At 37.9% G+C, this 19,333-nt stretch overlaps 1 protein-coding gene across 1 annotated transcript in view; it reads left to right on the top strand.

Annotated features, from left to right (window-relative positions):
• CSMD1 (CUB and Sushi multiple domains 1) overlaps positions 1–19,333 on the top strand; it is a 1,074,318-nt gene that overhangs the window by 724,887 nt on the left and 330,098 nt on the right. Inside the window, exon 8 of the mRNA XM_063389341.1 lies at positions 16,562–16,649. Coding sequence (XP_063245411.1) covers positions 16,562–16,649 — 88 coding nt within the window. The remainder of the gene's footprint in view (positions 1–16,561; positions 16,650–19,333) is intronic.

Here is a 19,333-nt window from a genome sequence, read left to right as displayed (position 1 = left end):
TAAAAGAATCTTTCCATCTATTCTGAAATTACCTGCATTTCAGTTTAAAGGGGCTGAACTGCATTGTCATAGACATCCAGAATGTTGCAGTGTGTTGCTTTCTATGGGTCAGTTCAATTTGAGCAGTGGTTATTTCACCTGCCTGACATTTTTCTATAGGCAAATGTCAAATAAGCCCATTGTGAAGTGTTTCTATTTCTTAGTGTGGGTGCCACTGCCCTACAAATACTACTTTACAGAGTAGTAAAATAAGATTGTTACAATAACAACCTAATTAGATTTTACTTGTTACTTTTCTCAAAGCAATTGAATTGGCTTTTTAGATTAGTAGCCCACATTTTGATCCATATTTCTATTTAATAGCTGCAGACTGTCATGGAAGAAGTGATACTTCTCAGCCTCAGAAGGAGGAACAAGTATTTGTCTCTCAACTGATCTCAAAGTGAAATAGTAATTTTTAAGACACTCCGGGAGTGGCAACAAGGTTACAGAATATCTGCTTCAAGTTAGCTAAGGAAAAACATAATAACTTTTTAGTACACTTGTGTGCTGGGGTAACTTCAAAAGTTTCATACACAGTATTTGACAATTTCTGTCAATTAGTTACCATGAGCTCCATTCTACACAAATGTAAAGCTGAAGTGCCCTGTTAGCAGCTAGAAATGGGATACTGCTAAAATGTATCTTGAAGCAGTTTTAAGACACAAGGAAGCTTGTTCCATCCAGTTGGATGACTTTGGAAAATCTAACACAGATTCTGATAAAGGACTTTTTTTTTCCCCTCTCCAAAAGTTAACTGAATTTCTGGTTGCTTTGTTGATAGCATCATATTACATGCAAAACCTGATTATATTAATTGATCCATAAAGCAAGGGATGTTTTACCTATGATGTAAAAAACACCAACCACCCAACAGGGCAGATCATGGGCACAGTGTACTTTCACTCATGCATGCAAACAGCTAGAGCTTTGAATTCATTTGGGAAACAAGCTTTAATCAATAAAATCCCATGGGCTGTTTGTAGTGAGTTTTTCAACAGTTATAAAGAAGGCATGCTGATTTTTAAAGGGTGATCGGTGGTCAAAATCTCAAAAATGAAGGCTTGTTTTTTCTTCTTCTTTTGGATTGTGGCCAAAATGATTGTTTATTTAAAGCTTGTGTTGATTTACTTACACTGTGAGGACCAGAATATATTTGAAGAGTCAATATGGCCTTTTTGCCCCTTTCCTTCAAGAATTAACAGGTTGACATGAATAAGTCACTGACTCTGTGTAAGAAAGAAGAAAAGAAATTATCAGTTTGGCATTTCACCTAAATAAACAGACCTACCAGAATGACTGATGTTATATATTCAAGAGACAAGTGCATATCTGACACGTAGATGCCATAGAAAATTGTGATGAATTGCCTGGGGTTTTTATTAATTATTATTGTCATAGTGACAAGAGTAGGAGGGAACATGTTGCAGCTCACATCCACCCTGCTAATGTCAATAAAGAGGAGAAAAGAGCCAAGCTGAAATAATGGTTTAAATGTTTTTGCTGTATATTTTTAAAATACCCACAGTCTGAAATATTTGTATAGCTGCATGTCAGTGTGTGCAAAGGAAACACATTTCTTTTCACATATTTTTTAACCTAGATTCTCTATAACTTTAGGCAGTCCCTTTCCAGAATTAACAAAGATGTTGGAGTGTGTATTTTTATTTGATGAAATGTTCTCCTGTGAGGTGGTTATCCATTATTGGTTATTGAGATAAGGTGGTTATTCCTTTATCTATGTTACAGTGGTTTTCTCAACTGTAATACTGTCTGTAATTACAGCAGTTACAGATAGACAATTCAGGGCACAAGACATTCTAGTTCTAGTTCAAGTATGATTTGAGTTACTTTGTGGGAAAAAAAATCAGGTCAAATTATGTACTGCTGCTGTTCTACTTCTTGAACTTTGGTTGAGAAGCATAACTCTGTCTTTTGAAAAAGTGTCATATAATACCCCTTCTGCAGATTCATGGTATTTAAATGTCTATTTAGGTGCTCTTGATAGGTATTGGAAACTTTCAAATGAGTAATGCAAACAGTTGCACTTATTTTTTTCAGCCAAGTCTTGTTAAAATATTAAGGGTGAAAAATATTAAAATGTTAGGTCTAGGAAAGAATGTTAAAAACATATTAAGAGAAAAATTAGTGCTGAATTTTCTGGTAGGTCCATCATATACAATCTTACATATATTTTGTGATGCTTACATACAATGTCAAAATTATTTTCACTGAGTAGAAGCCTGAAAAGTGGATACAGTAATGTAACTAAAAAAAACCAAAAAAAAACCAAACCAAAACAAGTCTAAATGCTACCTCTTGAATAAGACATTGTATACTAAATTGTTTTATATTATGTTATCAGAAAATGCTTTATTGTACTAAGGATTCACAATTCTGGAGTCCCTTCTGGAATGGGACAATCAAAGCGAGTGAAGATCAGTACTTTCTCTTTGCAGATGTAGGCAGATCAGCAGAAGGAACAGTCTCTCTTCTGAACAGATGTACTTTGCACAGAGCAGTGAAAAAAAAAGCTAACTGAATTAAATGATCACAGAAGTAACTGCCCATGATCTATGTCTGTTTGGGATTTAGCTTTGCAAATGCTACTTTAAACAGGAAGTCCTGCCGATATAGAGAACTTGTCTAATTTTTTCCTATCAGTATCAGAACATTTCCCTCAGCAGGTACTGCCCCCACCCCCAAAAAAAGAAACAGAAAAACAACTCCTTCTCCTTTATTCTTCTCATAATCTGATTTGTTGTCAGTTTTCCCTTCTAATCTTATTCATCAGAATTGTGAAAAATGTAATGTATTTTTAAGCTTTGAAAATGTTTTAATTTCAACAAGAAGGGGAGGGAAATAATTAACTGTACTGATGTACCAGTGGTTTTATGACATGGATGTTATACAGAAAACCAAAGACGTTAAATTAACACCTCTAAAGAAAATCATCATCAGCTGGTATGTTTTTTATTTTCTGATATTTTCTCTTCTTGGTGATGAGCTAGAATTATTCTGAGCTTATTTGTTCTAACTGTGAGAGAAAGAGTGACAGTGCAACTCTCAGCCCTGTTCAGAGGACAGTTAGCAGATACCAGTTCCTGGCATGTACAGAACTGTAGCTTTTAAACTGGGGAAAGTAGGCACAAAGGGAAGACTCCTCACAATTTAAATGGTTTGAGCTGAAGAGAGCAGCTGAAAAGGAAGCTTAGGGAATGGTTCTGGTCACACGACTTCATGCTCTACCTTGGTTTCACTTAAGAGGTGTCCTAAATGTTTTGCTCGAAGTCATATTAAAAGTCAGAGGAAGGCCAGAGAAGAGATTTTTTTTTGTGTCAGTTTATCTTTTTTTTCTATATAAACAGCACCCCGGTGGACAATCCCATAGTTAGCACTTAATCAGTAAACAGTTAGTTAGTTAATCTCTTTCTCAATGTCAAAGCCTATTTGGTTAAATCTGCAAACCCTGGACCCTGGACAGTGGACTGATCTCTCTTTTTCCCTCTGTCTCTCTCAATTTAATGGAAAACCCTTTCGGTTATGTTGACAAATGAGATTATCAATGGATTATGCCCATAGCTAAGTGTTTTGTTACTACTTCTTATTTGTAACACAGTACTATACATTTTTACATACTCTGAAAGACAACCAAAATGTCACTTACCAGACAAAAAGGAAAGAAAAAAAAAAAAAAAAAAAAAGCAGGTAATGCAGTGATTAACAAATGCATATCGAACAGCTAATTAAGGAAATGAGGATTTTATTTAAAGGCATTTGTTTTAACCCTTATTTATATATTAAAAAAAGAATTCTTGTCACCTTCAGCTTTATTGAAGAAATGGAAGAGATAGGTAAAAATACTAGATTGCTTTTTTTAAAGGAAAAGAAAAAGCCAGCCTTGTGAATCAATAAAATATGCTATAAAGTGGTAGTATATTTACAACTAAATAACATTGTAGGGTGAGTTTATAACCTGTTGCTGGTGAAAAATGGAATTTTTCAAACTTATAAGCCACTGAGACAATACAACATGTTGGGTTTATTTCTTTTGGAAAGAATGCTTCTGGATATCCCATAAAATTGCTCTTTACTACTAGCTCTTCATCAACTCTGTCATTTCAAAGTAAATTACTGGCTTTCCTACAATTCTGAATGAAGTGGTATTGCAAAAACCAACATCTCCTGGTTGTTGCTGAGCTGTGTGTTTAAGACTTACACATAGTTTATTGTGTCATCTTCTAAGAAAAAATGTATAATGCTAATTTTATTTTCATGTCAAGGTTCTGTTCTCACTTCCTGTCAAGTGGCATGAAAAATAAATTATAATATATTTCTTTTTTAAACAGTTTTTTTTTAACAATTTGCCCATCAGATATAATCTCACCACCCTGATCATTAGTGAAATTTTATCTGTTGACTTCACTGATACAATGGTTTTCATTTTCCTTGTATTTGATTATTATATAATACAAATAGAATAAAACATTTTTCATGACTGGACAGAAATACTTTGTAATCAAGATAAAATCTTCACAATTGCTGCAAAACTATCATTACCTGCAGTAAGTCACGAAATGACATCGACTTCAAAGTAGAGTGTAAAAACTAATTATTAAGGAGCTCATAATACTCATATGGTAGTGTCTTTATTTTATGAGGAATAATAGTTTTGATGAGTACTAAATAATTTTAGGTAGGCATAATGATGGTACAATACAGTTGTTATGTAGAGATGTGGGACAGTTTATTCTCTGTCTTCCCCTCATGACCTTGAGCAATATAAAGTAGATCATTGTTTAAGTATCAGGACTGATGAAGGAATAATATTTTTTAATTGGTGGCTTGCATAAATAATAAATTAAAATGACAGTATAGAAACGAGTTGTTAAATTTTGGGAATGGATAAGTGCAGCTCAAACAAGTCTTAATGACTGATTTTGTAGTCCTAAGTTATACTTACTATGGTGACCATTTCTTAACTAAGAGTCAACATAATGCAAATTATTTCATTTGGTGGAACTGTATTGAATCATTGGTGAATGAATGTAACTTGCTGGAAAATTTCAGCTTTCTATAGCCATCAAGAGTTTTCTTGCACTTCACTTGGCCATAGTAGTGTTGTGTGTGGCCTGCCAGTTGAAGGAAATCAGATCCAGGCTTTCAGCCTCGTCAGCCCCATTTTTGCAAGTACAGTTTCTGTTCCTGGAGTCTAATGAATTCAACAGCTGTGAAAATTTGACATTTGCAATTATCAAAAGAGTCCTTACTTTTCATGATGCAGCTTTGTCTTTAATGAGCTAAACAGTATTTCAGGAGGTTTGCATAACTGCCTGTGCATTGTGAGAGAGTGCAACCAGCACACACACACAAAAACTGTTGTCATGGGTTAGCACTGGCCAGATGTTAGTGCACCCATGAATATATGTTTTTTCTCTAACAACTCCTGTGGGATGTGATCAGGAACAGAGCAGAGCAGGCTTAAATCTTGAAAACAAAAAAAAACCCACCAAAACTTTATTCATTACATAAGAACAGGGACAAAGATACTCTTAAACACACACAGAGACAGAAATAAAAACTTCTTAGAACATTTCTTCTCCCAGTTTTTACCTCCCCACCCATCACTTTTCACAGACCAACCTTTGGGTTTTAAATCAAACAATCACCACTCAAAAAAACTAATCTTCAATTCAGCAAGGGAGAGAGGAGTCTCTCTCGCACCACAAACTGTTCTTCAGAAAACACGGGTCCACCCCTTATGTGTTTCCATGTCACCCATAGCACCGCCTGGAGAAGTCTGCTAAGGTGACACTCTCTTTTTCCTATGTCCAGCGCTCTCACCGCTGTCCACAGGCTGAAAACTGCATACAGGGCTTTTTAAGGATGCTGCATGCCGAGCTCTCCCCCTTTTCACCCAGGGGCCGAGGGTTCCAGGAGCAGGTCTGCCCTGAGGGCAGAGGACACCACCTCACCCTCCCCCTCTTTTCTCTGCTCGCTCCACTCTTCCAAGTGCCAGTCACTGTAGCAAAAACAAGGGCAGCTGTATCCACCCAAAATGCAGTTTATGTTCAAAAGAGACTCAAGTTCAGTCCATGGCTGACATTATGCAAGAGAATTCCAGCTCAGAAGGCTACTCCTCTCATTCTTCCATCGAATTCCTTCCAATCATGCTTTATCATCTCAGTCCCAGGCCGCTTCTCTCTCTCCGAAAACCACCAGTCATGAGAATCAATGTCTAAGAAAAGTTTCTTTCTGCCAAGCAAGGGTTAACAGTTTCTATATCCCAGCAGGGTGCAGGCTCAGGCACTCCCAGGCTCCGCAAACCCCCACGTGGCTGAGCACCTTCTCCCGGAGTTTGGGGGGGGAGGAGGGGGGTGAGCACACACAGCAGGCACTTCCACAGTTTTCCACCCCTCCATCCTGGACGGGGCAGCTCAGTTCCAGTCCTGTCCCTTCTCTTCTCCCCCCCCGGGGGCTCCGGCTTACCTGAGCCGACCACGTGTTTCCCCTCCCCCACCCAGCCTTGTGGCCGGGCAGGAGAAGGAGGCCTCACACGTCTCTCTGCTGAAACCGGGATCTGAAAAAAGAGCCCGAGCCCCCAGACTCCTGCTTTTAACTCTTTGTGTCCTCAGAGGCGTGTCCAAACCTCTGAGTGACCAACCCAGGTGCCAGCAGAAAAGCTGATCACTGATTGGACTGCCCACATCCCCCTGGAAAAATTCACCTCCCCCCCCAACCACGACAACTGTGTATGATGATTGCATCTGATTCTGAACTGTAGCTTTTGTGTGACTTGTAGGAACTTCACCATAGAAATGGGGGATATAGAATATATTTCAGTTCCCAATATATGCTATTTCATACAGAAAATCTGTTTTAATTAGAACTTTAGAATTAGAATTATTACTAAAACTAAAGTAGATCCTTGCACCTTAAACTTCTAAATAGTATTTTAATCAAGCTAAATCCATATGTATAATTGCATTAAAAAGGTAAATATTTGACTTTTTTTCCTCACAATTCCTAAAGATGCAGTTTCTTAGCTATATGAAAATATATAGGGGCGGCTTCTGTGAAACCTTCCCCCATGTCTGATAAAGCCAGTGCCAGCTGGCTCCAGGACAGATCCACAGCTGTCTAAAGCTGAGCTAATCAGAGATGATCATAACACTTCAGGGATAAAACATTTAAGAAGGAAAAAAGAAAGATATTAGGCAGATATAATTGTGGTCAGACGAGGGTGAGATTATGTGAGAGGAACAATGATGCACACACCAAGGTCAGTGAGTAAGGGAGGGAGGAGGTGCTCCAGGCACTGGAGCTGAGCTTCCCCTGAAGCCCATGGTGAAGCAGCCCATGGAGGTCAACAGGGATAAAAATGAAATGTTCTGAGTGAGCAGGCTCTTCAAGACTTCAAGAAAAGGTGGACTAGTAAGCTCCCAGACTGACTGAAAGCTGTGCATCTGCTGAGCCTTAAACTGCTTCATTAGGCTTGAATGAAACTTAAATTCAGCTGTTGGAAAGAAAATGGGAAAAAAAAATCAGAACAAAACAAAGTGAGAAAGAGCTTTTTTTTTTTAGTTTTATTTTTTAAAAACTACTGATTCACTCACTAAGAATGGTCAAAACGACTATTGGAATTATATAAGGGAAATTTGTTTTCAGGCCTTGTGATCACCAAATGTCATGGTTTAGAAACAGCACTCCGTAATTTTGTGATTCCCCCTGCCACCAAAGCTCCAAACCAGACACGGCTTCCCCACCCTCCTCCAGCAAGAGACTCAAAAGGCAGAGATTACAGGTTGAAATAAAAACAGTTTACTGGAAACAGCACTTAGATAAAAAAACTAACAGTAACAGCAATGATACTAATAGTGAAAGTATAGAAATGAGAGTGATTTACATATAAAAATTACTCACTGAACAACCTGACCGACCCTGAGACAATGAACAAGGGCACACAGATCCTCTGCACCCCACTTCTTTTTTCTTTCTAACTATAAACCATGTCCACTTTATTCTGGGAAGTGAGAATCCCCCTGGATGCGACCTGAAGTTCTGTAGAGTAACAACATAAACAGACTCACACAGGTCCTGGCCCTGTCCCCTCAAAGCTTCTGAGAAAAATTAATTCTGTCATAGTCAAAACCCAGGACACTAAGGAATAACAAGGAGAAGTGGGACACACCAGCTATTTTGGTCACAGCAATAAAGGGCTATTGAAAGAAATCCCCATCTGTGGGATTGCATTTTATGGAAATGGTTTGCTCTTGCTGACCCCTGGAAAATGTATGGTTTATCCCAAGTCTGTACCCTCCCTGCAGTATCCTGTATCTGTAACCTCATTGGCTGGGGAATGTTACCGCGTCCCTTTGAACCTCTGTGATAAGAATGCAAACGCAGGGGGTCTCGCCCTCTTTGCCCCCTTCCCCTGGAGGCGTCCGGACGCTCCCCTTCCCTTTCCCCTTCCCCCCTTCCCTTCCCCTCTCCCTCAGTGAATAAACCCTCACCTCATCAGCACCTCACCGGCGTCTGAGTCTCCTTGCCTGCCAGTGCGGGAACACCACGACCCCATAAAGACCCTGGGGGTCTCCCGGGGGACCCTCCCCGGGAGCCCCCCAAAATTTAAACTACAATACCCATCTGCTGGAAAAAGGAGTGCCATAAATATAAATATATTTTTATATTTATTATAAATTACAGGGAACCTGTATTTCAACCAAGTTGACAACTGCAGCCAGTAGGATGATGATTTATTTCCCACTGTTTGAAGGTGCTAGAGTTTATTAAAAAAAACCCAAAAGAATTAACTTTAGTATGTGGCAGATATAGGAGCTTTTAATTTTTTCCGTTGCAGAAATTTGTAGTTTTTAATCTGATGTTTGAAGCAAATACTCTTTTAACTACATAAAACAAGTAATTTCTAGTACACTTGATAAAGAATAATTTAAATGTTTTGGGTTCTTTTTTGAACCATAATTATTAAAGACCAAAATTTTGTTAGATATTTATGCTAGATATCTAAAACTGTTAGATACTTTACAATGGGAAACTTTTAAAAAATAAAATGCAAATAAATGCAAATTTAAGGAGCTTAATGAATAATCAGATCGACTCTATTATATTAATTAGTGCATCTAATACCTTGTTTAATTGAAACAGTATCATTGCACTACTGTTTGACTTCTTGACTGGAAAGAGGCTAATATTTACGTATGTAAGCTTTTATTTTCATCATAATAGACAGGCAACTTGTTCGCTGCGATCTTATTCAGTTTACAAACTTTATAAAATCATAGAAGGATTGGGGTTGGAAGGGATTTTAAAGACCATCCATCTCCAACCCCCCACCATGGGCAGGGATACCTTCCACAAGATCAGGTTTTTCAAAATGCCATCCAGCCTGGCCATGAACACTTCAAGGGATGTGGCACCCATAGCTTCTCTGGGCAACCTTTTCCAGTGTCTCAGTACCCTCTAAGTAGATTTTCTTCCTGACATCTAATCTAAATCTCTTGTCTTTTAGTATAAAACAGCTTCCCCTGGTCTTATCTTTATCTGGTTGGGTAAAGTGGTGCTCTCCCTCTTTTTTATAAGCCTCCTTTCGGTACTGGAATGCTCTGAGGTCTCCAAGGCACCTGCCTTCCCTAGGCCAACAAACTTTGCTGTCTCAGACTGTCGTTGTAGGAGGAACGCTCGTTAGGTGACCATCTTTGTGACCCTCCTCTGTGTCACAGCTTGTCACTCAGCTCAAGAAAAGCTGCCATTTTTTACAGTATCTTTCCACAGGGAGTTTTAGGGTCTTCTGTCTAGCCTCCAGGGAGTATCTGTCAAGGCCTTCTTGAAGGTCATTCTTGCAGTTTTTGGTTACATTTGAAAAGTATTCAGAACAAATTACTGAAGGAATGAGGGCTTCTGAGTTATGCATTTTTATTCTGAGGCTGGTGTTATCACTAGGAGAATGAGTGGATATCTAAAGAGACTGCCATAACTTGTTAAATTGAAAATTGTAGGTGTTGGAACCTGAAACATGAACACCCAATATTTTTTAATAATGTAATGGCCACTGAAGAAAACTATGCAGTATAGCACATCTATACATAATAACACTTCGCTTTTAAGTCAAGGCCTTCAAAGTATTTCATCACATAGTTTACACAGGCCTGAGTAGTTCATTAATGTATTTTCAGATTCTGAATGCATCTAAAGCAGGTCAGCATGTCTGGAGTAGAACTGATAACAAGGGAGATTTCATGTTGCTTGTATTGCTGCATGAAACATCTGCTTCAGCAGCCCTTCCTTGTGCCTAATACTGTTTCTTGATTAAACACTCCCCATATGCTGAGCTAAATTAGGATGTTAATGTATCTGGTAATTGTTTATTATTATGATTACAATATTTTAAAATCTGATTTATGTTTATAGTTACTGCCAGTCTTTCTTCTTTACTGTTGTGTTAGAATTAGAGCATGTGAAACATCTTAAAGGAATTCTGAATTTCCTGTGTCATATATCAAGTATAAGCAATAAAGATGACCTCCAAAGCTGTGGAAACTGTAGTCTTTATGATCCAGCTGAGAAAATAGAAGAAATCTTGTTGATTCATTCTCAATCAGTAAAGGAAGAAAATATTTTATTTTTATCAAGTAGAAATTTAAATCACTGGTCTTATCCCTAGAGGTTGTATATAGAATGTAAATCTGTCAATCACGCTGATGAACTCACAGCTACTCTTCAATTATTTCTGCAGAAAGACTTGAGAATGTGTAAGTTCTGCAGTGTAATAGCCTGACATGTTGAGAAGTTCCAGAGTTAAGTTGCATCCACTGAGAGTGCTCTCTGTCTCTGTACTACAGACATGTCTGGTGGTTGAAACATCTTTGATGTTCTCAAACCTGCTGTTAGGAAAAAAAGTAAAAAACCCTAAACCTGACTAGAATATTTCCTCACTTTTCTCCCTGCCCTGTGACTTCAAATGTTTTTTCTGATGTTAGTCTCATGGAATACTCAACATTTGCTGTAGTTGATGGTTCCTTGAAGAACTGGGATGCAGTATGAGGAACTGTCTATGCAAAGTCATGTCTTACTTTGATATTAGCCAGGGTTATATCCTCTTAAACTTCTTTTTAAAACAGGGGGGGTATACTGAGAACCTACTAATAATATATTAAGAGAGGCTGGTGTTATTTAGACTGGTCCTAAATTCATTTTTCACAAATGCTAGTTTATAGATGTTTAGTTTATATTTGCATTTCAGAGGAACATTGTTAGTGCTTTAGGATAAATCCAAATAATTAGTGCATAGCTCTGCCAAAGGTTTTGCAAAGTTGATATTTATTTATAAGTTTTATAAACTTTAAATAGGAATATTACTTTCCATTTTCATTGACATCATTGTTTTGAAATTTTTAAATACTAAAATAAAAATTGAACTGATAATTAAAATACATTCAGTCTGTGAATGAGCATTGAATGTAAAGAGAATTCAAGTTTGATATGATAAAGATGGAAAAAACCAGAAGAAATGTGTAATAGTATGTCTTTTTTGGAGTGTAGCTGCAGCCTAATTAAATCGCAGTCAGCCTCTCCAGAGGAGAGAAGAAGAAGAATGCTTGAGAAGAATTCAGGCAAAGCAATCAGGCCCCACATCCGCACACGTCACCGGCCAGCTCAAGCAGGGAGAGGCAGAAGGCCTCAGCCACCAGATTAGCTCCAGAGGGGTTTATTTCATGTGCCAAAGGAAATCCATGGGCTGAGAGACAATGAGCCGTGTGGTTTTCCCAGTTATAAAGTGTCTCAGGTTCGTGGTGGTACAGGGGGCAGGTGGCCACAGGGAAGACAGAAACTGGACCCCAGGCCCCACAGCCAAGGGGGAACCAGCGCAAGGGGACACCATGGGAAGGTGATGGACACTGGGAAACCCAGGGAGCAAAATGTTTGCAAAGAACCATGGGGGAAAAACCTTGTTACATGTGGAAGGGATATCTTTAGTCTTCACTTTTCCAGGGCAAGGCAGTTGGGAATTCTTTTACGAGCACAAGGGGCTCCACAGAAATGTTCAAAAAGCATGAAACACTTTTTAACATCCTAGGTAAATAAAACTTTATACAGTGCAGAAAGAATACAAACTAGACATGGGTCTTTCAAGAGTATACAGAAGTCTTTTTCTTTAAAATTAAACCAGTGAAAGATTGGGCATGTGACTGGGTGAATAGAAATGATATATCCAGGAAATGCTGATAGGAGCTGCTTTTGAAAATATATTTCAAAAATATATTTTGAAAGTGAGATACTCAAATTAGTGATACTTTCTCATCTCATGTTATGGATCTCAGTAGAAATGGATAATGCTTCTTAGCAGTGGATAAAGTGGAAATCTGGCAGGATTGTAACAGAGGAAGATAAAGGTCTCTGACAGGATTTTGTTTAGGCACCTTTTAACCTATTTTCAGTCTGAATGATAAATGTTGGAGCTAAAATAAATCTTAATACCTAATTTTTAGGTACATTCCAAAATACTGGCAGGTAAAGGTTTTAGTCATACTAATTTGTAAAAGTATATACATATGTGGGCTAAAGTCCCTGGTGTGTTTGGACCAGTAGAGGCAATAAATTGTTATACTAATTTGAGGGATTTATTTATTTATTTATTTCCATCTGGAAAGATAAAATCAGGCAGGTTTGTTTTACAGGGAATTGGATTTATTTTGTCATGACAGCATGTCACGCAAACACCATCTGTTAAAAGTACACTTGACAGTTCACTGGGGAAAATAGAAACTAAAACCTGGCCCACGTTTAACAAGACCTGTAGACATCCAGGAAGATGTGTTGAGTTCCAGACATAGCATACCTGTCCTATTTAAAGAGATAGTATTTCTCTGGATAAGCAAGAGGCTGAACCACCTGATAATGGTGTGAGAATGTGTTGACAGGCTAATGTAGCAGCTGAGAAGAAAATTTTGCAAAGGTTGTCATCCTTTTGAGCAGATCACTTCATTCTGTGCTATGATTAAGATTTCCTTCAGTATTCACTGATGTCCCAAAGTACTTAGCCATTTTGTGTGTACGTATATCTGCAAAAGGAGATGCCTCTTCTCCAGTGTTATGTGTGGTGTCCTTAAAACACAGCAGCAAAGGTAGCCTTCTCCACCTCATATAACAGCTGTTACCACAAAGTTCATCTTTAGTAAACTTAGTAAGTCACATAACCATATCAGTCGTTTTGCTTATGTTTGTGTTTTGGTGATTCAGTATTCCAAACTGAATCTCATGTCCACTAACATAGCTACAGTTCTCTGCTAAAAGTAGTAAATATTTGATTTATTTTTATTTTTTTAAATTATGTTCTAAGAAAATGGAAGAAATATTAGTAGGGAGAGAATTTATTTAAAGAAACATCAGTGTAGAAGCAGGCTGTTTTTGTATCAAGACCAGGTTTTCCACTATAAGTGCATTTCAATGCTGACATTTTTCAAGAAACTACAAGATTAAACTTTCAGAATAAAGTATATGAATACTAGCTAGTATACACTTTTTCTGAAAGCCTTTATTCATACACAAAAAACTTTTTCAATCTAAGTAATATTAGTGAAATTAGTAGGATTGAGCTCTGCTGTAGAGAGTTTTCAAGGTAGTGAATTCCAGATGCTATACATGGACAAAAGTCCAGATGAACTGAAATTTTACTCATGTCTAGCTTTTGTATTTAAAAGGATTTTTTTTTAAATAAGACCTCATATTTTCAGTTATGTCTTCAAATAAATTTTTGATATTATCATAATCTTTCCAAAAGATGTGAATAGAGATGATTCCCGTATTCTTAAAACATTCTAGATTAAAAAAAAAAAAAAAAAAAAAAAAAAAAAGGGCAAATGTTGAAATATGCTGTGATCATTGCAACTTCTCTGCTTCTCTACAGAAGAACCTGTGCTCAGGTAGGTCAAGAACTTTGGTCTGTAATAGTGCATTGTCTCAGTTGTATTTTCGTAGTGCTGTAATACAGTTTTTTAGTTCTTTAAATCTTCTCTTGTAAATCTTTGGATTTCAATATCAATGAATTGTCCCTGAAGCTGCCAAAACAGACATGAAGATTTATAGCTTTTAAAATCAGATTGTATGTATCCTATTTGTCTCTGCTTCTTTTGGTGCTGTATTAAATTTGAAAGCATATCACAGTGTGGGAAAACCAGCTGCTTTTTACATCTAATCTCTCATCACCTTTCAGCTGTAATGCTGTCATCTGTAATCCACTCAGACTTGTGTAATTTATTTTGTGCAGCTAAAATATTCCAGTTAATTTTGTTGTTGTTGTTGTTTTAAATTCAGGAAGAATGTTCTGTCTTTTTCTTGAAGATTTCCAAAAAAACTTAAGATGAAAAATATGATCCACAAATTTCTACTAGTTCTGTACTTTGTGGAGGAAACAGAAAGACTGGAGACACATAACTGTAGTGGGTTGGCCCCAGCTGGATGCCAGGTGCCCACCACAGCCTCTCCATTACCCCCTCCACAACCAAACAGGGCAGAGAAAATACAACCAAGAGTTCATGGGTTGAGATAAGAGCTGGGAAAGATCACTCACCAAATACTATCACGGGGAAAACAGACTGGAATTAGAGATATTGCACTGATTACTAACAAGATCAGAGCAGGGTAATGTGAAGTAAGACCTTATAAAGAACTTCTACCTTTCCCTCCTTCCCAGCTCTACCTTCTCCCCAGCTGCACAGTGAGATGGAAATGGGGGTCAGTTCATCACAGGTTGTTTCTGCTGCTGTTCAGGGAGAGGAGTCCTTCCCTGCTTCAGCATGTTGTCCTTCCCATGGGAGATAAATCTTCATGAATTTCTGTTTGTGTGAATTCAGTGTGAATCCATGCCATGGACAGCAGTCCTCCCCAAACTGCTGGAGTGTGGGTCACTCTTCCATGGGATACAGTCCTTCAAGGACAGGCTGCTCCAGTGTTGGTCCCTTACAGGGTCACAAGTCCTACCAGCAAACCTGCTCCAGCATGGGCTCCTCTCTCCACAGGTCTGTGAGACTCTGCATCTGCACTCCTGTGGTTCTCCATGTGCTGCAGGGGCACAGCTGCCTCTCCATGGTCCTCACCAGGGGCTGCAGGGGAATCCCAGCTCCAGTGCCTGGAGCACCTCCTGCCCCTCCTTCTGCACCGACCCTGGTGTCTGCAGAGCTGTTCCTTTTCACACATTCTAACCCTGCTTGTCTCTGGCTGCAGTTACAAGTGCACAAGAATTTTTTTTCTCTTCTTAAGTCTATTATTCCATAGGTGTTACCACCATTTCTAATTGGCCCAGCCTTGACCAGCAGCAGGTCCATTTTGGAGCTGCCAGGGATTCTCTCTTCTGGACATGGAGGAATCTTCTGGCAGCTTCTCACAGAAGCCACCTGTGTAGCACAACCTCCCCCTCCCACTACCAAAATCTGGCAATGCAAACCCAACACAGTCTTTAAGTCAGTTCTTCCTTTTTTCAGCTGGGTGCACCATATGTGTATATGTGCCGTATGAAAAGCACATATGTGTTTGGCTTTTTTGTATATTTAGTGTTATTTTATATCTCCTGTTTATGAAGTTTATGTTATGACTTTATGACTTTATGACTTATGATGACTGTTATGCCTTTTAAGTTCAGATTTTCCTTAATTATCATTTTAGGAATGTAGTAGGAAAAAAGGGGAGACAATGTTCAAATTGTTTTGAGTTTTGAGAGTACCACAATTTTGAATACTTATATACATAGTATCATTTAATCATCACTGGACAGAGTCTGAAGAGAGAAAGAATGGAGAGCAAAAACAAGTGGAACAGTATAAGATTTTTTTTTAATTTTTCTTTTCTTCTTATCAGAAAACAAACAAAAAAAAAATAGAGATTTGAGCCTCATTTGCATGAGCACATATTCAGCTGGCTACAAATGCATTGTTCAGTGGGGTATTTTGTATATTTTTGAGATTATCTTCAGTCAAGATAGTGATTGGTCAAAAGTTGGACTCGATGATCTTGGAGGTCTTTTCCAATCTCAATTATTCTGGGATTCATAAAAAGTATTCCTGCTCTACAATTATACAGTATCACAATTTTGTTTAATTTAAATCTTTTTACAGACAGATTTTATTATGAAGATTATATTTTCTCTTATACTCTCTTAACCTTACAATGGTGTGTTGTGAAGATTTCAGATGGTGACTTCATGAATTTTTTTTTTTCCCTTTCTCAGGAAAACTTTGGATCCTAGTGTATCCATAAAAAGAATGACTGACTGTGGGAAATCAATCATTTCCCACAGAAAAAAAAAACTTCTTTTACCATAACACATGAAAATAAATAATACTCAAAAAAAATCAGTTATGTGGGGATTCTTTTTGCTAAGAATTTTAACTGGTTCAAGAAAAAATGATAAAATATGGTTGCATTCAGGCAATGGAAATTTATATATGGGAAATGTAAAGAGTCATCTTTAGAGCTGCATATCTAATACATTTTTTCCTTTACTTTGCAGTGACCCAGGGTGGGGATGCAATTGCATCTGATACATGTCCTGATCCTGGAATTCCTGAAAATGGGAAGAGGGTAGGCTCTGACTTCAGGTAGGCACATTTAGTTTTCTACATAATCAAGAGGAAGGTATTTCCTATTACATTTGTACACAGCCTGTGTACTAGTTTGAAAGTAAACAAGTGACAGTCGGAACTGCAATTTAATAGGAAAATTAAAATGAAGGCAGAAAACACTGGCTTAAACTGATAGTCAAGATACAACCTGGCGCCTTATTGGTCAGGGTGTTGGTAGCATTCTGATTAAATGGTGGCTGCAGTCCTGTTGCAGTGAAAGATGCGGTTCTGTTGAAGTGGTGATCCTGTGGAAGGGTCTGGTCTTCCTCTGAAGGTCCAGTGGTGGTTATGTAGCTCTTGTCCTCTGTGAATCCAGTAGGTAGGGCTGTTCTGGAGTTGCAAATCCCTCATATTATATCCAGTTTGGAATGCTTGGTCCCCGCCTTGGGCAGAGCCTCTCACAATGAAATGATGTAATTTTATCAGTCAAGCAGTGAGCCTTGATGGCCCATTAGCAGAAGATATCTCCCCAGAGGGAATTATCAGGGATGAGTCATGGAGGAGATAAAGAACACTGCCCCACCCGTTTTTAAAAGCTCATGAGGACAGTCACAGAATACATACTTTTGGTTACATTTTACGTTTAACCTAAGACAGCCTGTAACTATACATGTATATAATTTCCCTTGTTTAAAATTCATTGATTCTTTGTCAAAATAGATGTATTGAATTGAATATCTTGTACTGGTTTTGGTTGAGTTATTTTTTAAACGAATATATTTAAAATAGGAATTTTAGAGCATAATAATCTCATCTGTGGAGAAAAAGCAGAACTCCGTTGACGGCATAGAAGAAGCAGAGAGTATTATCTGTTTTCCCACTTTGTAAAAGCTGTTAAAAAGCTTGGGGAACTCAGTGTCTGAGGCTGTGATGAATACCATCTCCCATTTTCCCTTGTTTTCATCATTTGTTATAAAAAAAAAGTTCAAGATTAAATGGACCCCTATGGAGAAAGGAGGAAGTTTGCTCTTTCCCAGTTGAGGAAAAAAGGCAGAGACTTAAAGGTGCAGCAGAGAAAAGGGTCAAAGGAAGGAGATGGGAGCCTCCAGCTCATGCAGAGATTTATAAATTGCTCAGCAGAGAATGAGGAGTCAGACCTAAGAGACAGGAACAATTCATAGGATTTAGAAGGAATTGTGCAAAGTTCTCTACAACTCTAGAAAGCAAGTTAATACAATTTGCCTCCTGAATCAAGACTCTCCCAATCTAGGCCATAACTGACAGGAAAAATAAATTTAAAATCTATTCTCTATCTGACTGCCATAGTTCTTGGATTTTTCTCCATTTATCCTCAAAGAAGTTTGAGAAATTATAAAGAATTTCAACTTTAAAAGATTCATTTATATGCAAAAATATGGTTTCATTAGTGGCAGTTCCGTGTTTTAAAAAATAATGAAGAGAAATAAGATTTCAATTAATAGGCTAGAGACAAATGTTTTCTAGATGTTTGCTTATGTCTTCTTCTACATGTTCTACAGTATATATTTGCTGTCCAAAAGGATGTTATTTTATAAAAAGAAATGCAATATCTATTTAGGTCCTTATTAATATTTGATTTATTGCAGAGGGAAGCATCAGACAGTAAAAGACTGCTAAAAATGGGATGCTAAAATACAACTCTTTCTCAAGAGGTATTAAAGTGCCTCTGTGTATCCATCCAAGGAATACCTTTATACTCCAGCTGTATTTTGGAGAGTATTTTACTTTCCTGCTTGTACAGGCATGCCTCAGTATCCCTCCTCTGCTTCAGTCTCTCCTCATAAAGCCATAAATGATGGCCAACATGCCACTCCTGAATTCCTCCAAATAAAATACTTAGTTGAAAGAATTATGGGCAGTATCTAGGATCACTCTGTTATCAGTGGAGAGAGAAAAGCATTTCTGAAAAAAGTTAACAGTAACAGGACTAGAGGCAATGGATATAAGGTGGGATATGGTCAATTACTACTACATTCAGGATTAAAAAAATCATGTTTTTAACATGAGGATAGCAAAACATTGAAGTTCATGGGAGAATTTGTAGAATCTCCATCCAAGGAGGCATTCAGAACTCACCTAAGCAGGTCTCTGAGCCCTCTCTTCCAACTGGGCTTGCTTCAAATGGACTAGATGATGTCCTCTTCCATCTGATTTATCCTGTGAATCTCCAAATGTCATACAGCTTTTATGTGTTGGCGATGCCCTGTTGGCCAGACTCTCACCCAGTTGTGGTCCAAATCAGTGGCATATGAACAATTAAGAAACACCAGCAGGTCTAAGAGCACTGATAACCTCAGAGGGTAAGAAAGAAAATTACTTCTTTTCACCTCTAGGCGGTAGTCTGTAAACTGAAAGAGAAAGAGAACTAAAAAGTTTTGGTGAAACAGGTTCAAAGATCCTGAACCTTGTGAACCCAAACATAGAAAAGCTCAACAACAAATTTCCCAGCAATGTGTGAAAATGCCAAGAGGGAAAACCCAAAAGAACCTTAAAGCTCGAAGTATATTTTAAGATATGTAAGGGAAACTAATGTCAAAGAACTTAGCAAACCACGGATAACTATGTTTTGAACAGCCTCTTAGGAATTAATGTGGGTTAAAGGTATCTTATGCCTGGAGCTTACTTATGAGCAATGCTTATGTAAATGCTTAGTAAACTGACAGAGTAAGGCTACTTCCTTT

The sequence above is a fragment of the Prinia subflava genome, chromosome 2, assembly GCF_021018805.1.
Source record: "Prinia subflava isolate CZ2003 ecotype Zambia chromosome 2, Cam_Psub_1.2, whole genome shotgun sequence".
NCBI classification, from domain to species: Eukaryota; Metazoa; Chordata; class Aves; order Passeriformes; family Cisticolidae; genus Prinia; species Prinia subflava.
The sequence above is the reverse complement of the archived record's forward strand: the minus strand, read 5'-3'. Positions and strand labels throughout refer to the sequence as shown.